The sequence below is a fragment of the Cydia amplana genome, chromosome 25 (assembly GCF_948474715.1).
Source record: "Cydia amplana chromosome 25, ilCydAmpl1.1, whole genome shotgun sequence".
NCBI classification, from domain to species: domain Eukaryota; kingdom Metazoa; phylum Arthropoda; class Insecta; order Lepidoptera; family Tortricidae; genus Cydia; species Cydia amplana.
The window spans coordinates 7883398-7909420 of record NC_086093.1 but is presented as its reverse complement, the minus strand read 5'-3'; the positions used below and the strand labels follow the sequence as shown (position 1 = coordinate 7909420).

At 36.4% G+C, this 26023-nt stretch overlaps 1 protein-coding gene across 2 annotated transcripts in view; it reads left to right on the top strand.

Annotated features, from left to right (window-relative positions):
- Window positions 1–24831, top strand: part of LOC134659594 (U4/U6 small nuclear ribonucleoprotein Prp3) — a 40888-nt gene extending 16057 nt beyond the window's left edge. For both annotated transcript variants that reach the window (XM_063515262.1, XM_063515261.1), the window contains 6 exons: window positions 17343–17490; window positions 19001–19154; window positions 20615–20670; window positions 21770–21919; window positions 22421–22553; window positions 24677–24831. In XM_063515262.1, the coding sequence (XP_063371332.1) occupies window positions 17343–17490; window positions 19001–19154; window positions 20615–20670; window positions 21770–21919; window positions 22421–22553; window positions 24677–24790 (755 nt within the window). In that variant the 3' untranslated portion in view covers window positions 24791–24831. The remainder of the gene's footprint in view (window positions 1–17342; window positions 17491–19000; window positions 19155–20614; window positions 20671–21769; window positions 21920–22420; window positions 22554–24676) is intronic.
- The last annotated feature ends 1192 nt before the right edge of the window (window positions 24832–26023 follow it).

Here is a 26023-nt window from a genome sequence, read left to right as displayed (position 1 = left end):
GAATGATAAAACTAAAAAAAATATATGATGTACATTACCATGTAAACTTCCACCAAAAATTGGTTTGAACGAGATCTAGTAAGTAGTTTTTTTTTATACGTCATAAATCGCCTAAATACGGAACCCTTCATGGGCGAGTCCGACTCGCACTTGGCCGCTTTTTTTTCCTTATTTTCTCGTAATGCATGTTAATTATAAGTTGTAATTTTTTTTTAAAGACGTGTCCCGCCGATTTTGTTGCCGGTCCCATATTGGGATACCCTCCTCCAATTGAGGGGGCATTTAAATCTTCTCGGGGCAGAGGTGTAGGGTTGGAGCCGGTGTAGCTTTATTTGTCGTTCACAAGCGCATTGTAATATGCCTACTTGAATAAACTTCTTTTATCTTATCTTATATTTATTGCACGATAAAAAAATTACAAAAGGCGGACTTAATGTCTTAAGGGGATCCCCCACGCCAATGACCTTCGATCTGAATCCCTTAGTTTTCTAATGTTTTTTGTAGCTTATCATATTAACAGCAACGGCTTTAAGCAATATAGTATCCCATATTTACTTCACATTTCATAGTCTTCGAGATATTTGGCATCAAAATTGAACAATTTTAGGCCAAAAAACTGGTTTTCTGGCCATAACTTTTGTGTTAATTAGTTTAAAATTAAAACCCTCGACACGTTTTTCGAGACGTCAAGGACGAACCCAAATCTAAGATCCGTCACATCAAACTAGATAGGAAAAAAGTGTTATTTTAGACTATGTATAAAAAAATCATAAAAAAATAAGCATTTATTTCTTTCAATATCCGGTCGACAAAAATGGAGATACAAAATTGAAGAACTGATAGCCGTTTGTCTTAAAATTCTATCTGTGTTGCAAAAAAAGGAGATACTACTGTGTAAAAATGTCCTATAATATTTATTTATTTATTTGTAAGTTGGGCGCAGTTCTGTATTCTTCATAATATTATAGAATTATAAATAAATACACTTTTTCTATAATTATTACTTTATTGTATCGCTTATATCTATCAGACATTTATTAAAACCATTTGAAGACGGCGCCTTTTTCTCAAGCTATACACCACCACCAGCATACCTTAATCCCTGTAGCAAGCGTCCATAGGCTATATATTCTCTTCCTATCACTCAGGTATCTAATTTTATATTTATTTTCATAGCATTTTGGCTATTTTTTGGCACCTACGAACCCGTTTCACGTGTAATACGATTTTCGCGTAATACGCCTTTTTAAATTGGTCAATTCAACTTGGTTACATACATTTTTCATCCGGTTATCACGCTTTCTCACTACAAGTACATGTGGCCCACACCAATTTTGGTGTCTAGCCATAATAGGAACGGGCGCCTGCTCGCGCTTGCGCCATCTAGCGGTCATATCTGTCGTAATAGACGCCTTTTGTTAGAGAGTGAACCTTCTGTAACTAGTACTATTATTTATTCTGTGGTCATGGTATTTAATTTGTCTCTTTCACTCATGTAATGTTGTACAAATGATTCTTCTCAGCACTTATAATATCTTTAGTTATATTCGATCTGTGAATCTTGGTGCCTTATTATTTCATATCTTTAATATAGGTATGTTTACGTATAATTTTTAATATATTGTGTATTAATATTATTCCGGCACTTCACTTTCCTTATAACATTTCAACCCAACTCTTACTCTTCCCTTAGGACACTGAGACAATCCGAAAACAACGGCAGCCTCCGTGGCAGTTGTAACATCAGTATTCCTATAATTCCTTATTATTGGCTTCATAATTTTATAATAATGGGCATTATTGCGGGCATAATTTTGATTATTAATATCAGAATCCCAATCCTTTGCATTATTGTCTTGGAGACTGAAAGTTGGCTTCAGAATATCCATTATTGTAATTTCATTGCTGTTATTTCGCTTATAATTTTTGATTGTATCTGTTTCTCCAGTACCTTGTTCTGCTAAAACACACACACCACAAATAACTAATATTATTATACGAATCATCTTCATTGATATTAATTTCACTTTCTTGTAAATTCTTCACGTAATTTCTTGGTATATTTGTTAATAACTGCGTATTTGTAGAAGAATGGCTTGATAATAACTGCTATTTTAATGCTTATGGTCTTATCTGTTGACCCACTCTCACCTTACGTATCTCCATACTACAATATATAAAAGATAAAAGTCTGGCTGGTGCAGCAAGGTCGGAAGGTCTGATGTCTATATACAACCAATGTGAGCCAAGTCCCACTATGTCATATTGACATTTATAATGACATCCACATTTTGCCACGGCAAAGTGTGTAAAGAGTTACGATGGTCCGACTTTAGTCAATATGGACTAGCTATATGGTATATGATAATGACAGAACGAAATTACTCTAGTTAGTTTGCTATACTATTCTTATTACTGAATCCGGGCGTCTGGCAGCTGTTAATCGGTGGAGGTTAGAGTGATGGGCCAGCAAAATGTTCAGTTGGAAAAAAGTAATGTCAAGTACTTAAAAGATTATCTATTGAACGGAAGCTAAGTTATTTAGATACAAGTTTCAGTTCTAACCATTTAATTTATCGCTTAAGGGGCCCACCAGTCCGCCGGATTATATCGGCCTGTCAGTTAAACGCAAAAGGTGACAGTTCCGAACAACTGACAGGCCGTTATCGTGCTGCGGACTGATAATCTGTGGGCCCCTTTAGTCCTCTGGTCGAAATAACTTCCGTTCAATAGATGGCGCTAAATATTGTAGGAAAGGAACGTGTCTTTGTATAGATTCTCAGTCTTCTTGTTTTATTCGTCCATGACCCGTAGGTTTTCATGATTCATTCGTTCATCGGGTGTAAATTGAATAAATAATAACATGCCAATAAGTATTACATGTATTTTATTTAGAGAATTATAATAGTTCACAAAGTTATCGTAAATTAATTAAAAACTAAGGCCATTCCGCCACGTACCTATGAAGTATGACGATACATTCTCAAGGGCTCCTATACTTATTTATTATTCCCTGTACAATCAGCAGCAATAGTTGCTAAGCGGGTGAGGTGTTCAAAATGATCTTGGCGCGACTTTATTGTTAAGAGAATAAGAGCGCGTCAAGGTCATTTTGAACACCTCGCCCGCTTAGCAACTTCTGCTGCTGACTGTACCTCGTGACATATCGTCGTCCTCAGCCACACAGCTAAATGGCAATGTGTAAACCACCTATGATGAGTTAAAAGCGATGCTGCTAGTACTCATCTATATAATAATCATCAGGGTATCCACACGTCTTCCAATTGATCCTTATTTTGCCCTTAGGACATTTTGACAACGCGCCTCCCATTATTGTGCTTAGATCCACTTTTGTTGTAGTCTCAGTTTCGGCGTTTCTATTATGTCTTATTCTTGGCTTCATATTTTCATTATTGCGTGCATAATTTTCATCAGAATTATTAGCGTCAGAATTTGAGTCGTAAACGCTATATCTGGTATTATTATTTAAATATTTAGGTTTATCATTATTAGAATCCGATCTGTGGTCAGTTATTTCGTAAATAATAACGTCTCGTCTTTCACGATCCAAGGATTTCTTTAAAATTTTGATTATTGACATATCGTTATTATTATTTGTCTCGTAGTTGTCAATTACGTCAAGTTGTTCTCCATAACTATGCTCTCCTAGCACACATGTAACACAAAATAGGACTGCTACTAATATCATCATCTTTTCTTTTGATATTTCAGTATTCTTTAAACTTCTCGAATTTCCAAAAAGTGTCTCAGTACTCTCACTTTACACCACTTTTGGTAAAATTTTAATAAAAGTATAAACAGTTTTTTTCTTGCCTCGCTCAAAAGGATGCAACACTTTAAATATTATGCTGATTATGCTTACAACATCTATAATATTCCACTGGTACAGCTCACACTTTAATCTGAAGCTTGCACTTTTTCTACAGCATTTGTTTAAACTTTTTGTCTTAAAATTAAATGCAGATTCCCTCGAAAAATAAGTCACATTAGCGGCTATCAACTCCTTTATGTCTTCTAATTACCAGCAGTATAAATAAATAATATTGCAGTAAGAAGTGTACACTTGCTAACGATTGGATCGAGAATGGTTCATCGACTTAAGATAACAAAATATTCCCTATTTCTTACCAAAGATCTGCCTGCTAACCAGTGAAGCAATGAGCTCGAATTAGATTATAACTACATGTATTCAGAGATCACCATGGCTGGTCTGCTTGAATAGCGCATGAGAGGCTACCACGAACATTGAAAGTTTACTCTATTTTCTTCTCTATCGCTCCAAGCTCCAATATGCGCGAATGACAGAGACACGATTCTTCGATTATCGAGGTTCGCGGTAGCCCCTCAGTAACTGCCATGCAGAAGCAGAAAGCTTACCCAGCAATAGACAGACCGATTTAAAGTGATTTCTGATTGTTAATACTGGCCTCGTATAGCGAGATTAAGTTATACTAGAAACAAAGCTCGTACCTACGAGATAAAGTGATTTGTGAATTAGTGAACTGGTTCTTGTTCTGGCCAATGTAAAATACTATAATTATACAGATGATTTGTGCAGAAAACTGGTTGAGTGTGAGTTGAACTCCAATAAGGATAATGAGGTATTTTATGTTTGAAAGAAGAATGGTTCTTATATGAGTGCACCTTGTATTCTTTGTTTTATTGTTTGTAAGTAAGTAAGTAAGTAATCATTCATGTCAGTTTACAGTTGTTACAAAATTATTTGATTAGCGAGTATCACAATCAACCGGTTTACGGTATACAATGTCCTTATTCCTGAAATACATATAGTACATTAGCAGTTGAAATATAGATAGGTATGCATTGTAAAAATGTTAGCTGCCTAGTTCACACAGCCCACCGACAGACAGACAGACAGACAAACAACCAGCGGAGGAGCCATTAAAGGGTTCATTGTAATTTTATTTTATATTATTGTTACCTATTTACAGTCAGCTGCAGAGTTACTTGCAACTCCCCCCCCCCCCCTCTGCAAACAAATTTCAATGCAGGGGGTCAGTTATCTCTGCAGCTGACTGTACATAATTATAAGCATGTTTAGATGCTCTTAAACTTGATAACACATTTACTCGGGTGCCTCTTCAGGCCAGTAACACCTCAACCCCACCCTTACTTTGCCTTTGGGGCATTTTTTTATCCCTCCCAATATAAAACTTTCAACCGTAGTATTTTCAGGTTCAGCGTTCCTATAATTTCATTCTAGAATAACGATTATTGCGTGAATAATTTTCATTATTAGCATCATAATTCGAGTCGTAAGTGTTGTATCCAGCATTATTATTTACATAATTCAGACTATTTTTATTAGAATCCAATCCGTGGTCGTCTATTGCGTAGATAATAATGTCTCGTTCTTGGCGGTGTAAGAATTTTCCTTGTATATTCATTGCAGACTTGTCATTATCAAGTTTTTCTTGATTATTTGGCTCTCCTAACACGTTTAGTATACACATTAGTAATGCCATGACGAATAACATTTTGTTTTACTTCGTTTCTTCCTTTTTATTTTTAGGAATTTAAATTTTCTTCACACTTGTCTTCTTTTCTGGTTTAATATGTCGTGTTCTTTATTATAATATTATTTTTTTATAATATTTTTTTGTCACACTCGGGTCAAAATTACAAATAGCTCTTACGTTTCTTCAATAAAAGTCCGTAGGTATTTATTTCATTACAATCTTCACTAATAACCATTTGAATATACATTTTTGTAAGATAATTGTTAATTGGGGCATTATCCATGAAAAGGGACCTTATTGTCGATGGCGCTTACGCCGCACAGTGTCACTTATTTTATTTTATTTTTACTTAATTATTCTACACGTGCACTTCATTTGGAACGAAAGTTAATCTGTTTTAAGCACTTTTGTCATCACAAATTTTAATAACTTATGCCGCTCGCACTGTAGCGATCATAACTCATGTATAATAAACACACATTATTATTATCAGTATAAATAGATATTACAACAACAAGCGTGCTTGCTAACGAATATATTATAAATGGTACATAAATAGATAAGCCTGTTATAAGAGGCATTCTGAGTCTTAAAATATGTGTTCAATCGCATATTTATCGTATTTCGCTCGCAGTTACATAGACAGATTAACTTTCGTTCCAAATGAAGTGCACGTGTAGAATAAAATAAGTGCTATAAATATATATAGAAAGACTAATTGTGACGTTATCTATGTAAAGGGACCTTATTGTCGATGGCGCTTACGCCGCACAGTGTCACGCGACATTGTATTTCTATCGGAGCATCGTAAAAAATGGCGTAAGCGCCATCGACAATAAGGTCCCTTTACATAGATAACGTCACAATTAGTCTTTCTATATATATTTATAGCACTTATTTTATTCTACACGTGCACTTCATTTGGAACGAAAGTTAATCTGTTTTAAGCACTTTTGTCATCACAAATTTTAATAACTTATGCCGCTCGCACTGTAGCGATCATAACTCATGTATAATAAACACACATTATTATTATCAGTATAAATAGATATTACAACAACAAGCGTGCTTGCTAACGAATATATTATAAATGGTACATAAATAGATAAGCCTGTTATAAGAGGCATTCTGAGTCTTAAAATATGTGTTCAATCGCATATTTATCGTATTTCGCTCGCAGTTACATACTAATGCGAGAGGAACGGTGAGGTTTATATCAAGTCAACATCATATTTTTTAAATCTGAATTCATTTGTTGTATTCTCAAGCGTAGATGAACAGGTTTGAAGTATTTATACTAACCAGTATTAATCTGATCTAGTGACCTATAATAAATGTACATGTTTGGAGGTCAGACATAAAATGGTCTAAAACTTTTCCTTCCAATATGTTGCAATGGCGATGTGGGAGCGCTTTAACCAAAGTTAGAAAAGGACAAAAATCGAGATTTATGGGTGAGCATAGGTCAAAAGATACGGTGTATCTTAAGGTACATGTTCATGTAAGTATATGTATATACCTAGGTACCTACATATGTTATTAAAATAGAAAAGGTATCTTACAGCACCTCTTCTACTTGTAATGCCATATGCGTGAAGAATAATAAAAGATAAACAAATGTATAACAAATATAATATTTATTTTGTATCATATCAACTATATTAATATGTAATTATGTTTATTATATGTAATTAAAGACTATATACATATATCTTATACCTTTAAACGAGCAATTCTTGTATATTTATTGATACCTATGTACATATATATATTTCATGGATCTCGGAAACGGCTCTAACGATTTCGATGAAATTTGCTATATAGGGGTTTTCGGGGGCGAAAAATCGATCTAGCTTGGTCTTATCTCTGGGAAAATGCGCATTTTCGAGTTTTTATATGTTTTCCGAGCTTTGCTCGGTCTCCCAGATATTTAACGCTTAAAAAGTGGATTTGTATTGCTATGGTTCCCATATATCTATCTACATGTCTTATAAAACAAAGTCACCCGCCGCGTCTTTCTGTTTGTGTGTTTGTATGTTCGCGATAAACTCGAAAACTACCGAACAAATTTTCATGCGGTTTTCACCTATAGATAGAGTGATTCTTATTACAACGGAATATCAGTAATTTTGAAATAACCCGAATACACCAGAGTTCGTTTTTTGAACACCAGAAAGAACTCTTCAGAGATAAGCATTTTTTTTCTAAAGTGCGTAAGTAAGTAAATAATGAGTAATAATCGTTATAAGTACCTAGTTAAATTTATTTCATATATAAAGTTCCCGACTACATTTGTCATGTTTACTTCCTAGGAATTAATTTTAATGCTAAAGTCCATCTAAGCTAACTTTGAACCGACTCGATCAGAACAAAGTGGGAGCGTGTCATTAAAAACGTCATGTTTTCATAGAAATTTGATACACACACACACATAACAACACTATGTCATTACAAGTGCAGAATAAGCTTGGTCCAGTTATTCACAAAAGAAACAAAATATACGAACCACATAAAACACAATTATAACTCATATTATGGTTTAGGTTTTTAAAAGGTTGGCAATGCGCATGTGACACCTCTGGAGTTGCAAGCGTTCATAGGCTACGGTGACTGCTTACCATCAGGCGGCCCGTATGTTTGTTTGCAACCGATGTGGTATTAAAAAAATCACATTGTCATGTCATAACATGATTGTTTTTGCAATTTTTGAATACGCAGCCTTTAAAGCAGTAAGGTTTAGCTTATTTTTACTTGTGTCTCTTTCACAATATTCTACTCTAAATCTTCTTCCTTCATACACCTCCTGCCTATTTTCACCGTGCCCACAGGACACTTATTACCAAACCCAAATATATAACTTTCCAAAATTGTAATAGTCGACGTTTCTGTCATTGCATCTGTTATATCATTTTTGTTGCCATTATTTCGATTTTTCGGAACAATTTTCTGGATATTTGATACAATCTTTTGGTTATTGTTACTGTAATCAGTATTGCTATCATAATTTGCGTTATTAGCATTATTATTGTTGTAGCTATTTGGATAGGATAGGTGGATATTATTGTTATATTGTGCGTTTCTATTCGGAATATTATAAAAGCCATTGTTTTGATTATAATTGTTATAATTGCCTGTGTTTGGATTATAGTTATTGTAGCCATTATTATTTGGATAATTATTGGTATTTATATTACTTGGATTATAATTATTAATGCCAGAATTTAAATTATTGTTGTTATAATAACCGTTATTACTATTAGGATTGACATTGCTATTTTTGACATTGTAAAACGGGTCATAATTTGTCGTCGGTTTATTATAAGAATAGGGATCACTCCTTTTAACTATTGGGCTGACAGTTTTATCATAACTATAATCAGTTTCATACGGATTAAAATCTTTACTATCATGAGTATGATTTGCTAGAATTTGTGGACATCCATTAGTATATGGCATATTTAATTGATCAAAATTATATTTAGCTGATTCCCTTTTCATTCTTTCTAGTCGATGATCTTTCAACATGTTTATAATATGTTCTCTATCATGTACATCGCCGAGAACAGTTCCCACGTCTCTTTTGACTCTTATTTGGAAATCTGGGTCATCTTTTACCTTTATATTATAATTATTCTTTTTGGCAAATAAATTTATTATTCCTACAAGCAAATACACTGGTATTGTGTACATTTTGAACTAAGTTGTATTACGTTTTTTGAAGGTAATGTTACCAGTCTTAGTATTCTTCATTCGTTGTCGGCACTTCTTTGTTAGATCTCCCACTACTGCAGTTTAATCAACGCCTAATCTACTAAGTAGATGGATTTCCAGTGACTCGATTTTTCGGTTATTAATATTACATATAACTTGTGTTAAAGTAATCTCTTTGTTGCTAATTCTTGAAGGTTGACTGTTCGTTCAGTTGTCTCTACTTGTTGTTACTTCTCTCTTTTCTTAGTCAATATCTGAGTAATTTGTAGCTATTTCCTTATTTTCTGTTTTTTGTTGCTTTGTTCGCCGCTTTCCCATTAATCTTTTTTCGTCCTTGTCTAATTGTTTTCTAGTTCTATCAATTAATTATTTATCATCAATCTTTTATTTTCCTTTTCTAATTGCTGTGTCGTTCTTTCAACTATTAGACTTGCAGTTTGCTACGTATCTTTGGTTGCTGTATAAATTAAACTAGATCTTCTGTCACTTTATAGTTATTTCTTTAGCTTAGGTTAGCTTGGTTGCCACGTCTTTTTTATCAATTTAAATGTGCGTTCTTTATGTTGTTCAATGTCTTTAAATCTAGCTTCAAATGTAAACGGTAGATAGTATTCAAGTTCGTTTAAACAGCACTTATCACATCAATGTTGCTTCTTGACTTTTAACCTCTGATAATACAACTCCGAATTTTGAAGATCATACACTAAGTTTACACTTTTAATATTTTCACTGTTTAGTCCAATATTATTGTTATTATCATTGGGTTTCACTTCTAAATGGTCACTTTTGATATTTACAATCATCAATACAATCAATCAAAATCACATGATCTTGTTCATAAAAAAACTTGTTCAAAACCGTCTTAATTCGCTTTTTATTTTCTATAGTTCAGTTTTATTAAAGTTTATAGTTGTAGTTTAAAATGTAGTTTTTGCACTTATACCTTCTCTTTTTCTTTTTTCTTTTTCTTTCACCATTTCACAATGACAAGTCTTAATGGTTGGTGTTTTAAATGTAGTTTCGCATTATATTCTTGTATGTATGTTTGTATGTACCTAATGCAGGTGCGAACCATTTCGCATCTTGTACGTAAATGAATTGTTTGGACTTCAGTTATCAGTGATTCATTGTGAGGCTGGGGCACAGTATAATTATTATCAGTATTACAACCTTTATAAAGATTATTCTGGAAGATTTCTGAAAAAAGTGTACCTTTTTTGTCTTTTGATTAAAGAACATTTTTTGGAATAAATCTACTTAGAGTTTTGTAAAGCGTGGCAGTATGCATCTGATAGAACCAAATGGCGGGATAGAGCGGCCTTTGCCCAGCAGTGGCCAATAAAAAAAAAGATACAGTTAGACCAAGATAAGCCTGCAACGATTTTGATATCACACAGTGCAAGTGTTATTTACACGTCATAGTTTCATAGAAGTTTCACTTTTAAATAACACTTCCACTGCGTGTAGCGTGTACTATCAAAAATTCTCAGAATTCATAAAAATCTATACAAAGCCAAAGCCACACGTTCATTTTTGTTATGATCTAAGTATACAAAGAGTATGTAAAAAAAAATGTATGTGAAAAAATTGAACACACCTTTTTCTTTTTATATTAATTTTTTAACCCAAAACTTTGTTGTTTTCGAATGTGAATGGTACACGATTTGCTGGAAATGTCCTTTTAAAATTATAAATATATCTATATATCGGAACATATCCTTATTTCTGTAATGCCAAAGGTATATACATATTTCTGCCCTCTTAAGCCAATTAGCGGTATTTCAAATCAAAATTTAATGCAAACATATACATTAAATCCTTTATCTTATAACTGGGCGTTTTTTTTATGTTGTTCCAAACACTTTTTTTCTTTTTTCTACTCAGAATCACGAGCTCTTTCTATCCTAATAGGAGAAAAAACTAACTAACTAACTATTACGGCTCAGCGACCCAAAGATGATCTTGGCCTCCGAAACGAGAGCACACCATTTTTCCCGATCCTGCGCCGTTTCCTGCCAAATATCGGCTTGAAGCTGACGCAGATCCGCTTCCACACTGTCTCCCCAGCGGTATCTGGGCCGACCTACCGGGCGGCCACCAGTCGGTCTTCCCAGGTACGCCCTCTTGGCAGCTCGGTCCTCTCCCATTCTCAATAGGTGCCCGAACCAGCGAAGTCTGTGGGATTTCGTTTCGTCGATGATATTGGGTCCGGCCACCAACTCCTCGATTTCGGCATTTCTCCTTATCCTCCAGGTGCCGTTGTCTCTCTTGATAGGTCCCAGGATCTTCCGAAAAATTTTCCTTTCCGCTACCAGGAGCTGACTTTCCTCTTTTTGTGTTAGTGTCCAGGCCTCACAACCATACATAAGGATTGGTCGGATAACGGTCTTATATATCCTTAACTTAGTATTTCTGCTGAGAATCCTAGACACCAACACTTTATGGAGGGCTGCACTGCATCGCAGGGCGTTTTGGATGCGAATATTGATCTCCTCCTCCCTGGTGTTTGTATCGGTAATGGTGCATCCAAGATACCGGAACTTGTCAACTCCACGGTAGACGGTACCCCCAACATGGAGACTTTCGCGCTGAACTCGTGTATTTTTGTAGCGCTTCATGTGGAAGTATTCAGTTTTTGATTCGTTAATCCTGAGACCTATCTTAGAGGCCTCTCGCTCCAAAAAAAAGTGAAAAAAGGAGAAAAAAAAGTGTCCCAAAATTTCCATACATTTTTCTATCTTTCCATTACGCGACCGCCATACAAAGTCTATGAAAAATGGTGACGGAATGGAACAAACCTTAGGACACTTTTTTTCTCCTATTAGGATAGAAAGAGCTCGTGATTCTGAGTAGAAATAACATTAAAAATCCCAAATTTGAAAATAAAGTGTTTGGGACAACAAAAAAAAAACGCCCAATTCCATTTTCAACATTATTTGTTTTTGAGATACCGCTAATTGGCTTAAGGGGGCAGATTTGGCCTCTTTGGTCGTTGATGGTGACTGTACCAAGTTATTATACTGCGTGTTATTGTACTGCATTGGTGTTCGGTTTTCATTGGTCATGTCAAACTCATGTTATTGTAATTCAATACTAGTTCAATACTAGGAATATAGTTATTTACGAATATTTCCTAGTTAAACGGGTTTTTTAAGAAAATACGTACTTTCGTATATGGGTTATGTTTTGAGTAAAAAATATGTTATTACTTTGAGAATTACTTTGAAAGGCCTATACGGCTACCATCAGTTTGGCACTGACATAAACGCCGTCGAGAACGTAATACTAATAGCGTATATGTCAGTTTTGACACTGTCAGTGACTCATGGTACGGGCTCAAGGCTCTAAGAAACATGTCGTGCGAGTGACTAAAAACAAGCGAGTCTAAAACGTATATTATTCAGTATTTGCTACATGTTTCTTAGGAACAAAATCATTTCTATTGCTTTACAAGACGCTGATACGTAGTATTTTCTGAGTAGGTATATTAATATATTATTTAATTAAATTATGTCAATTAATTTACAAATGTTAGTCTTCCAATTAGCAAATACCTCGTTAAATATAAATTCAAATCCAGGAAAATATATTGTTTATTGTGGTTATTTCCGGTACAGTTAGCAGCAGAAGTTGCTAAGCGGGCGAGGTGTTCAAAATTACCTCGACACGCTCCTATTCTCTTAACAGTAAAGTCGCGTCAAGATCATTTTGAACACCTGGCCCGTTTAGCAACTTCTGCTGCTGACTGTACAATAGTTTAGATTTCTAAGGAACAGATTTTCACGTACCTGTTTGTGTTGTTGTAAATGTATTTATGGACCCTTTATCACAAATCGACCTTGTTCTTATTGTATAGTTTGCGTCAAATATGTAGATACCTAGTTGGTAGTTGGCAACAGCAACGGTTCATGAGATACAGCCTGGTGACAGACAGACGGACAGTGGAGTCTTAGTAATAGGGTCCCGTTTTTACCCTTTGGGCACGGAACCCTAAAAAGGGCCTCCAGTAGCCGAGGCCGCGTTAGAAATGCAGTCATAGTCTGGCGTTAAATTAAACACAAGTCGTCTCCTTCACGATTTTCGTAGACATCTCTTCTAAATACCTAAAACTGGTATGGATGTGTTCCTCGTGGTCTCTAGAATACGAATTGACCGGTTTTAGTTTATGGAGTGGGGGACGTGTCGATAAAAAGGGGGGGAATGTGGGCGGCCGACCAGCATTGATATTTGTTCACATCTTGAGTCCTATGGGACCGATCGGTTCGTTTCAGGTGTCGTTTGAAAGAGTATTAAACGTGCTATTATTGCTTCATAATAACTGTAGTCATAACTGTAGTCGTTTATAAAATATTTTAAAATATATGATTTTTTACCGTGCATGGATGGCATAAGTACTGACAAAACATGCGTCTAACTCAATAAATTATAACTTTACCGCAATTAATGTTATTACAAAATATACGAGAAATTTCATTAGCTTTCTAAAAACATAAGGTTTGTTGGTGTATGGTATTATATAACCATGTAATGATGAATTTTGTTCAGCATGGGTCACTACGCACCGTCACGTAAATGGCGGGCGACCGACCACAACTGTTCATTGTTTCTCGGGTTCTATTTTACTGATCAATTGGTGATGGATACCATTAGAAAGAATGTTAAATGTACAATAATTGGTTTCTAATAACCGTAGTCATAACTGTAGTCATTTACAAAATAATTGAAAATATATGATTTTTACCGTGCATGGACATAAGTACTGGTAAAACATGCTTCTAACTCAATAGATTATAACATTACCGCAATAAATATTTTCAAAATATACGGGAAATTTTATGAGCTATTCAAAAATATAAGTTTTATTGCTTTATAATGTTGTATAACTAAGTAATCATGAATTTTGTTCAGCATGGGTACTGTGCACCGTCACGTAAATGGAGCCCGGCCATCGTTGAGTTTTCATTATATTTCAGGTTCTATTTTTCTGATACATGGTGGATACCATTTGCAAGCATATTAAATTTTCTGTGAATACTCGATTGTTTGAAATCTGAGGCCCAAAATAACCATTTTAAAAATATTAAAGAAAATGTTTAATTTTTACCTTAGAGGTTTGCTTAGTGACTGAAATAATTTGAGAAAGAGATAATGTAGTAAATATAGCGTGAATTTTTTAGAGTAAAATCAGCAAACTATTTATTAACTTTCCAAAAATATTGTTTAGTTACCGTACAACTATAAACATATATGTAGGTATGCCAGGACCAATTTCGCCAAGCAAGCAAACACACGGCGCGGCGAGCGCCTGGTAGACCAGCAGCATTCTATATTATTGTTTGACAGTACATTTTATAATGTAGGTATCCAAAATGATAAAATATCGATATAAATGATGGTTTGTTTGTTTTGTTTTTTTATCACAGGAAACTTAAGTATAGTTTGACTCTTTTGACAAAAGCCCAGTTCTAGGTTCATAACATCGTTAAGTTCGTAGCTTTCATGATTGCAAAACCACTGCATATGAAGTACTTAATATCTGTGTTGTTATTTGACTCACGCGTCTACACGTAAAACGTTTTCAAACCCACTCCGTAGTTAATAATTTAAAATCACCTTTTTAGTGAGATCTGAGGCTTGTGGCGTTAAAGAGATATTTGTCGCCGCACGCTCCAGGATGCAAAATAAGTGACTACTATTTGAGTAGCAGCGTATGTCCACATAATAACTATCCGTGAAGTCCGGTTTTAAGTATAGTAATAGTAAGATAAGGTCAATATTGAGTAAACTATCTATATTATATTTATTTACTATTTTATTTTACGGTCTAATTTATAGTTTTTGCTTACCTATTGATTCATTGGCGTTTGGCATTGTAGTTTTAGCTTGTAAGTATGACTCTATTGACAGTTATAAGATGTACTACGGTATTTAAATAACGCTCGTCTGTAACTACATGATCTTAGATCTATAATAGCGACTCATAACTTCTCTGTTCGACTGTAAGTCATACAAGAGAGTTAAGTAGCGATTGCGATATAAAAAGCTATAAGTAGAAGGCTTTATCACACGTTTAGAACCTTAAGTGCAAATTGCAGATTATTACTCATATAGATGTTAAGGTTGTTCAATTCACTTTGAGCTATAAGCTATAATACTAGCAGCTTAACATGCAATATAGCGCCCAAAACAGCTACTGTAGATCTTAAATCTTTAGATGAACTTTTTAAACACTTTTATCTCACCAGAGCCTGTAAACTGTAAACTAAGACTATAGATGTAGCTATTCTAGAGCCAGGCTGTCTTTAGGTAAGAAAATAGGTGCTAAGTGTCGCCTAATTGTTTGTTGGGATTTATATGACGGTGCGCAGTGACCCATGCTGAACAAAATTCATTATTACTTGGTTATATAATATCTTACACCAATAAATCTTATGTTTTTGGAAAGATAATGAAATGTCTCGTATATTTTGTAAATACATTAATTGCGATAAAGTTATAATTTATTAAGTTAGAACCATGTTTTAGCAGTACTTATGTGCATGCACGGTAAAAAATCATGTTTTCAATTATTTTGAAAATGACTAAAGTTATGACTACAGTTATTGAAAACCAATTATAGTACGTTTAATATTCTTTCAAATGGTATCTATCACGAACTGATCAATAAAATAAAACCCGAGAAATAATGAAAAGTTGTCACCGATCTCCTGCCATTTACGTGACGGCGCTTAGTGACCCATGTTGAACAAAATTCGTAATTACTTGGTTATATAATATCATACACCAATAAAACTTATATTTTTGGAAAGCTAATGAAATTTCACGTACATTTTGTAAGAATATTATTGGAGTAAAGTTATAATTTATTGAGTTAGACGCATATTTTATCAGTACTTATGCCATCCATGCACGGTAAAAAAATCAAATATTTTAAAATATTTTGTAAATTACTAAAGTTATGACTACGGCTATTAGAAACCATTTATTGTACGTTTAATAACCTTTCAAATGGTACCTATCAGCAATTGATCAATAAAATAGAACCCGAGAAATAATGAAAAGTTTACGTCGGTCGCCCGCCATTTACGTGACGGTGCGTAGTGACCCATGCTGAACAAAATTCGTTATTAATTGGTTATATAATATCATACGCCAATAAAACTTATGTTTTTGGTAAGCTAATGAAATGTCTCGTATATTTTGTAATAAAATAATTGCGGTATTGTTGTAATTTATTGAGTTAGGCGCATATTTAATCAGTACTTATGCCATCCATGCACGGTATAAAATCAAATATTTTAAAATATTTTGTAAACGACTACAGTTATGACTACGGTTATTATGAAACAATAATAGCACGTTTAATACTCTTTCAAACGACACCTCACACGAACCGATCGGTCCCATAGGACTCAAGATGTGAACAAATATCAATAATGGTCGGCCGCCATCTTTGCCCCCCTTTTTTTCGACCCGTCCCCCACTCCATAAACTAAAACCGGTTATTTCGTATTCTAGAGATCACGAGGAACACATCCATACCAGTTTTAGGTATTTAGAAGAGATGTCGACGACTTTTCTCGAAACAGGCCGATTTCCACCTGTCTATCAATTTATACATGGTTTGTGAAAGGACTGTCTCATTTCAAACATAGACAGAGATAATCATACTATCTTTGTCTTACACTAGTACTAGCACCCAAAAGAAAAGGATATGTATAGTTTTAATTGGTTTGACCAACTATAGTTTTTAGGGTTCCGTATCCAAAGGGTAAAAACGGGACCCTATTACTAAGACTCCGCTGTCCGTCCGTCCGTCCGTCCGTCTGTCACCAGGCTGTATCTCACGAACCGTAGTAGCTAGACAGTTGAAACTTTTACAGATGATGTATTTCTGTTGCCGCTATAACAACAAATACTAAAAACAGAATAAAATAAATATTTAAGTGGGGCTCCCATACAACAAACGTAATTTTTGACCGAAGTTAAGCAACGTCGGGCGCGGTCAGTACTTGGATGGGTGACCGTTTTTTTGCTTGTTTTTTGTTGATGGTGCGGAACCCTCCGTGCGCGAGTCCGACTCGCACTTGGCCGGTTTTTTTGTTCATTTTTCTATATGTTTGTCCACAGCGGAGCCCCTCAAACCCACGTATATGCCCGTGTTTCTGACCAAGAAAGAGAGGAAGAAGTTACGGAGACAGTCCCGCAGGGAGGCCTGGAAAGAGGAGCAGGAACGAGTCAGGCTCGGCCTTGAGGCCCCGCCGGAACCCAAGCTCAGGTAATTTATACATAGCTGGTCAACCAAATTTTTTTTTTTTTTTTTTTTTTTTTTTGAGAAACAAACGGTCATATACAAAAATCTGTACATAAATAGTTAACTCCCACAAGACCTACAGTTTCCTTAAATTTTTTTTTTTTTTTTGGGTAATAATCATTTATTTACAAACAAGATATATACAGTGTATTACTAATTTCCTTAAATTGTAACTGTGCTAAATAGGTACTATATAATATAAGTATAAGATATAATATATACACTTTTTTACTAACAAATCTTGTCAGTAAAAAAAGGCGCGAAATTCAAATTTTCTATGGGACGATATCCCTTCACGCCTACATTTTTCAAATTTTCCGCCTTTTTCTACTGTCAAGATCTGGTTGACCAAGTATAAATAAACTAGCGACCCGCCCCGGCTTCGCACGGGTTAACAAATTACACATAAACCTTCCTCTTGAATCACTCTATCTATTAAAAAAACCGCATCACAATCCTTTGCGTAGTTTAAAGATCTAAGCATACATAGGGACAGACAGACAGCGGGAAGCGACTTTGTTTTATACTATGTAGCGATAAAGTGATTATGTACAGTCGACTGCAAAGAGATGTATCCACTTTTTCACCTTACTGCCTTGTAATAAGGTGAAAAAGTGGATACATCTATTTGTAGTCGACCCTACAATCAGCGGCAGATATAGGGAAAAAAATATGAAGGGGGAATATATGGGGGGGGGGGGGGGATAGTGATATTGTAATTAATTAATCTGCTCATTTGCTATCTATTATACTAGATTTTGTTATCAAATTCAACATTTGTCATCATCCCTATTATAGGCAATAATCTTAGGAATTAGAGCCACCCTATACTGGCATCTCCTGAGCGTCAGTGTCTAGTCACAGGGCGGACACGCCATATATCAAAAATGATTTGCGTTTATATGTGTGCGCGGCACGTCTGTACACGCGTCATTGTGTATCTGACGGACTTCTGGCATGCTCTCAGTAGAGCGACTTACGCACACATTCATGTCGCGGCCAGTCGCGGGCGTGCGTGTCCGTTCTGTATGATAATCATCATCTTCCTTTTCCATCACCGGCATTTTGCCACGGCTCATGGGAGCCTGGGGTCCGCTTGGCAACTAATCCCAGTAATTGGTGTGGGCGTAGTTTTACGAAAGCGACTGCCATCTGACCTTCCAACCCAGAGGGTAAACTAGGCCCGTATTGGGATTAGTCCGGTTTCCTCACGATGTTTTCCTTCACCGAAAAGCGACTGGTAAATATCAAATGATATTTCGTACATAAGTTCCGAAAAACTCATTGGTACGAGCCAGGGTTCGAACCCGCGACCTCCGGATTGCAAGTCGCACGCTCTTACCGCTAGGCCACCAGCGCTTCTCCGTTCTGTATGATAATACTATTACTTATTCTGTGTCATAGCGTCGCATTGCGTATGTTTTGTCCCTCACGCGTATACCACTTCTATAGGAGGATCCTTCTATGGTTGCAGGATATCCAACCTGATGCGGGCTCTGGGTACCGAGGCGGTCCAGGACCCCACGGCTATAGAGGCTAAGGTCCGTGAGCAGATCGCCAAGCGGCAGAAGACGCACCTCGACGCGAACAATGCGCGTGCGCTCACCAAGGACCAGAGGAGGGAGAAGGTATACGGGACACGCCTCTCCCGCTCTAACTGATACACTGTAGAATGACGTCATACTTTGGCCATTTTATTTAAAAATTAAAAAAAAAATTCAAGCTATTTGGCTCATATTTGTACATTATTTACATTTAGATAATTAAAAATGGCATTTAAATATATTATAATAAAATTAACATTAAAAATACAATACAATTTAAAATTTACAAATAATATTAAAGAAAATAATAATAATACAAAAAACAACAATACACACAACACTAGCCTATTTAAAGTTGCCCCTACACTTTTTTTTTCAAAATTGGGATTTTTTATGTTATTTCTACTCAGAATCATGACTTCATGACCTCTTTTGATCCTAATAGGAGAAAGTGTCCCAAAATTTCCATACATTTTCGATCGTTCCATTCCGTGACCGCCATACAAAGTCTATGAAAAATGGTAACGGAATGGAGAAAAAACTTTGGGACACTTTTTTTCTCCTTTTTAGGATAGAAAGAGCTCGTGATTCACAGTAGAAATAACATCGAAATACACAAATTTAAAAAAAAGTTGCCCCAACTTTAAATAAAATGGCCCACTTGTGGTTGAAATTAAATTAATTTTCTGTTTTCCAACAATACAAATCAAGAAAAATGTATGCTAGTGCAGATGGCGCCATACCTTTGGACAGTTTGGACTATACTCATGTAGATGGCGACGCCGTATGATATTTAACATTTTTTTCTACTCCCGTACTTTTATTTGTCATTTAAAGGGTCGTGCACACACCTTTAAAACCCTACCTTATAGTTGTCAAGACAAGTCTTTAGTCTATTCCCCAAAAAAGAATTTGTGCATACACGCAGTATCTTTTTGGCGATTTTACGATACTTCGTGTAATGACCACTTAAAAAATATTGATTGAAATACAGTGTTGGTGTTGCCAACCTTATTTTAAATGTCATCTCTGACAAATAAGTGAACCATAGTCATGTTTTTTTAAATTTCATTCATTCATTCATTCTTTTCCCGCCCGTACCCTCCATTTTTGCTAATTCTTGAATTAAAAATATTTGTTAAATTTACAATTTTATTTCAAAGTATTGCTTGGTCGTAGAAAAAGTATTGTAATGCAACGTTGTTTAACTGAGTCAAAAAATACTCGTGGCGTCTTTATTAACAATTTTCGGCTTCGCCTCAAATTGTTACTCACGCCACTCGCCTTTTTTTACCTCTCTTAAACAACGGCTGCATAAAATACTATTAACACATACGTGTGAAAGAACATGGGTCAAAGTCATATGGTGTTCTAAAAATATTAAATCGTATAAATAAAAAATCATTTGTATACATTTTTATATACATTTTCATTTTTAGTTTTAATCCTGTGTCGATAGATGGCAGTAAGTTTACTGTGACTACGAAATTTACTATGACAATAAACCCTCTATGCTATCCTATTCTGTTTGTTTATATTTACAGATTGATCGGAAAATAAGAGAGGACACGAGTATGGGTGTCAACGTTGCCGTGTACAGGTAAGATACACATCATCTTGACTGGTGACGACCGGTCTGGCCTAGTGGGTAGTGACCCTGCCTGTTAAGCCGCGGTCCTGGGTTCGAATCCCGGTAAGGGCATTTATTTGTGTGATTAACACCGATATTTGTTCCTGAGTCTTGGGTGTTTTCTATGTATTTGTATATTATATATATCGTTCTCTGAGTACCCACAACACAAGCCTTCTTGAGCTTACTGTGGGACAGTCAATCTGTGTAAGAGAGTCCTATAATATTTATTTATTTATTATTTTTTATTTTATTTATCTTCTTCCTCGCGTTGTCCCGGCATTTTGCCACGGCTCATGAGAGCTTGGGCAGGCGTGTCTCACTCCGCGATTTCGTCGCTTTGCTACAGGTAGCTAAAAGTACATCCGTTCCACACCAATTTTGGTGGATAGCCGTAAGCCGCGCGTGGCGCTGTCGCCACCTAGCGGACATCTGTGCTGATCGTAACAGACGCGCTTTGTTAGAGAGTGAGTCTTATTATTTACTATTATTTATTCTGTGGCTTGGGGTGCGCTTGACAACTGGGTTAATCAACTTTTTTTTGTCACACGTTGCTATGGTTACGGTCTCGCGAGTCACTCTTAAAACTAGGTTTTTCGTATTTAAATGAACCAAACTAGCATTTTATGGTAGTTGTAAGACCTTTCCATAATGGGACATCTACTTGAGCACGTTAGTAGAACATGGTACAGCAGTTCTTCTAACAATCTATGCTACTATTGTCTCCTCGCTGATGTGATAGAATAACAACAAGAAATAGTTGATTGACCCAACTAATTCCAGGAATTGGCGTAGGCAATAGTCATTACGAAAGCGACTGCCATCTGACCTTCCAACCCAGAGGGTAAACTAGGCCCGTATTGGGATTAGTCCGGTTTCCTCACGATGTTTTCCTTCACCGAAAAGCGACTGGTAAATATCAAATGATATTTCGTACATAAGTCCCGAAAAACTCATTGGTACGAGCCGGGGTTCGAACCCGCGACCTCCGGATTGCAAGTCGCACGCTCTTACCGCTAGGCCACCAGCGCTTCAATAAGTTTGTTATAATATTGTTGACTAATTCCAGAGTGCGTGACCTCTTCGAATGCGCCTCAGCCAAGTTCAAAGTGGAAGTGAATGCGCAACAACTACACATGACCGGCTGTGTGGTGCTGCACCGAGGCTGCTGCGTCGTGGTGGTGGAAGGGGGCCCTAAACAACACGCCAAGTACAAGCGGTGAGTCAAGTGGAGTTTAAAGTGAAAGTGAACAACAGCTAATAGTCAGATCAGTTTCTTTTTTAGAACTGTCAAAACGATTTGCTAATAAGGAATAATGACGTCACGGTCGCCACACCTACTTTTTATTTTTCTATCCGATTTATTAAATCTATTTAGTAAATCGGATAGAAATATAAAAAGATCTTAGAAGATGTGTTTAAAAATAACTGCTATCTATGTTTTTGTAATAATTATCTGGTGCTTTATTTCATGCATGGTGTGAAAATTAGTAGTTTATGTCATTTATGTGCCTGGTACAATAATGAATGGCATTAAAACTCGAGTGTGGGTTTATGAAACGAACGAGGTGAGAGTGTAAATTTGCTGTAACAAAACAGTTTATCTTTATGTTGGCCATTATTTACGGATTTTGAAGGCATGTGTGTAGATAAAATTTATTTTAAATACAGTCAGTAATACCCTATAATCATAACAAATTGTGTGTTGATTTTTTTGCAGGCTGATGCTGAACCGTATAAAGTGGGAAGATGACCTGGTGAAGGACGCGGAGGGTGCTGAGGTGCCTAACTCCTGCACGCTGGTGTGGGAGGGCAGCACCAAGCAACGCTCCTTCGGTGACATCAAGTTCAAGGTATATAGTTGCCATGAAACGCGCGCTTAAGAGCCAACAGGAGCTAAGATTAAAATATTTTAGGTAAATATACCCAGAGATGTACAAAATGGTTTTAAAAAAGCATTTAAATACAAAATGCAAAATACTTTTCAGATTTACTATTTCAAATGCAAAATACCAAATAGTTTTGCGTTTTGTATTTCAAATGCTAAATGCAAAATAGGTATTTTCAAAATACTTTTTCAAAATAAAATACCTTTTGACCAAATCTCAGATATTTTTATTTATTTTAGGTATTTATCATGAGAATAGCCATAGAATAGATAATGTTCGTCGTTTTCGTTTGACATTGACACTAGTCAGACATAAATAGCCGGTTTAGACTCTCGTGGTTCGCAAGCTCGTCGAGCTAATATAATTTAAACACTAACGGCACGGCAAAAGGTTTATAACCGAATGACAAGCCGAATGCGAGTGTGTCGAGGCGAGCCACGAGACGCGCCGCGAGCCGAGCCGCGAGTCTAAACTCTAAACGGCTATAAGACGCGCACTCTGACCAAAGAAGAAAAAAAGGGCGCGCATGGCTAGCAGGCGCCTCTATCGGTCAAATTCGGCAATACAAGCGTCATTCGTTCATTTCATTTTGTTTGACTGGTAATGTTGGCTAAACTTAATCACAAAGTATTTTGCATTTTGAAATGAATATTAAAAATGCAAAATACATCTCGAAAAGTATTTCAAATAAAATACAAAATGGTTTTTACTAAAAGGCATTTAAATGCAAAATACAAAATAGGTATTTTGCATTTTGTATTTGCATTTTAAATAGAAGTATTTCAAATAAATCGCATCTCTGAATATACCCGTCTCGCTAACGGAGGCGGCTCCTAAAACTAGTGCGATAAGGACAAGGCGAAAAATCCTGCGTAAAAATATCAAAAATCGAGGTTTCGTACTCGACTGTTTCCTCCTCCAAAACTTAACCAATCGTAACCAAATTTGGAAATCTAAATGATTATGACATTATCTGTGTCGGACCGTTTTGCTTTTTTGACTAATTGATGTCAGTTTTGAATAGCACGCCTCTCATTGCGGCATAGTCAATTAGGCCATTTTGGCCATTTTTGAAGGGCTCTAGCGCCTTAAAAAACAAAAATATCAAAAAAAGCAAAACGGTCCGACACAGATATTGACAATATTAATCTGTGTTGAAAAAATCATTGCTCTAGCTTCAAAACCCACGGAGGAAACAGTCGAGTACGTTTGTATGGAGAAATGACCACTCCTGTTGGCTCTTAACACATCCATTGCCACCCAGTCAAACAAGACCGCGCCAGGCCATAAAAATTTCATCATATAAAGCTGTAGTACCACGATCCCGACTGTCGGGTCGTCCGGCCTGGGGACGAAATCATAAAATACCCGAAAGTCGGGTTTTCGGCACTGAATGTGTTAAGCCGGATTTACACTACGAAATGAGTGGCGTGAAATTAATTTCGTGACATTATTTTACAACAATGACGTGTGCCTTGACTCGTATTGTCATGTAATTAAAGGTTAGATTTGACAAATCTACGCGTCATCGTGGATGACACGAACTATTAAGAAGCTTAGAATACTCACACCATAGTCCATACATGGCTATGCTTACTTAATAATTGTATGGAAGGCATGATAAAACTTATTATAAATTAGTTTTAAACAGATGATAGTATCATTTTTGACTAAAGTTTAACAATTCAATAATAACTTTAGACTAGCTTAAGCCTAGTCAAAAAGTCGCCCTATATAAAATATTTTAAAAATTAAGAGAAATAAAAAGTTTTAATTAATGGATTCTAAGTTTTTATTTGGAAATCGTTAGTATTTTAAAACACCAGTCTAAACTTAACGGGGGAAAGTCCCTGTACGGCTACTATCAGTTTGGCACTGACATAAACGCCGTCGAGAACGTAATTTACTTTCTGTACATCTCGCTCGTACTCGCATATTAGTGCAAACGAGATGTATAGAAAGTAAATTACGTTCTCGACGGCGTTTATGTCCGTTTTGACACTGTCAGTGACCCATGGTACGGGCTCTGGTACTGTAAAGAAATTTAGTAAAAAACTTATTTAATTACATAGTATGGTTACTTTCAGGTGTTGCCAACCGAGAAGCAAGCGAGGGAATTATTCCAAAAACATGGCGTCGAACACTACTGGGACCTCGCCTACAGCGGCGCCGTGCTCGGTACCACTGAAGAGGAGCCCTAGGGCTCCAATGGACCCACGAACGAAACGACATTACGTCTTTAGAACCTACCACCGTTTGTTGTGAAAATACATTATTTGTCCTTTGGAGCCCTAATGTGGCTTGATACACCTTCAGGGCCATTTGACGACCAGCCCTAGCACGGTCGCATTTTTATCGTTTATCACCATGCCTGTCACGTTCTAACAAGTAAGTGCGAAAGTGACGGGCATAGTGATAGTCGATAAAAATGGTACCGTGCTGAGCCCGCAGAAGTCCCATCCGTTTCAAAAGCACGGAGTCACTGGATAGACAGAGCCCTACGTGTCTTCTGGCTGCTCTTGGAGCCCTAACGACTCGACATTAGGACTAAACTACCATTATAAGTCACCATTTGTTGCAAAATATGTTATCAAACAGAGAGGGAAAAAACTCCCCTGGTGTAACTCAACAACATTTACCTAAAAAAAAATATTTTTGGACCACCAGCACAGAATAAATAATAGTACTAAGTACAGAAGACTCACTCTAACAAAACGCGTCTGTCACGATCAGCACAGATATGGCCGCTAGGTGGCGACAGCGCCACGCGCGGCTTATGGCAAACCCCAAAATTGGTGTGGAACGGATGTACTTTTAGCTACCTGTAGCAAAGCGACGAAATCGCGGAGTGAGACACGCCTGCCACCAGACCAAAAGTTAACGACTAAAGCTTTGGATTCCTCCGAAAACGGTGCCTTCATATGACGGCCGTCATATAGCGGCAGCAAAAGACGGCCGTCTTTACGGTGGCGACATGTGGAAAGTACCACGGCGTCATAACACACCGTCATCCACCAAGGTCAAACAGGCAAATTTGAAAAATGTAGGCGCGATGGGATAACGTCCCATAGAAAATTTGAATTTCGCGCCTTTTCCTACTGACAAGATTTGCTTGATCATCTATAATTTACTTTGAGGATGAAATATCATCAGAAGAGGAAAATAATCGTAGTACGGAATCATTTATTCCAAAATGGCGTCACCGCTATCTAATAAAACGTTCACGAAACTATCGACACCGTCATGACGGCCGTCATCTTACGTTACGTTGACAATCAACGTAACGTAACGCCGTCTGGGAAACCGCGCCATCTTGTTTACATAGACAACGTTCTAGTGACGTCAGTCAACGCTATATAGCGGCCGTAATATGACGGCACCGTTTTCGGAGGAATCCAAAGCTTAAACGACTATAACGACTTATTTTCGTAGTC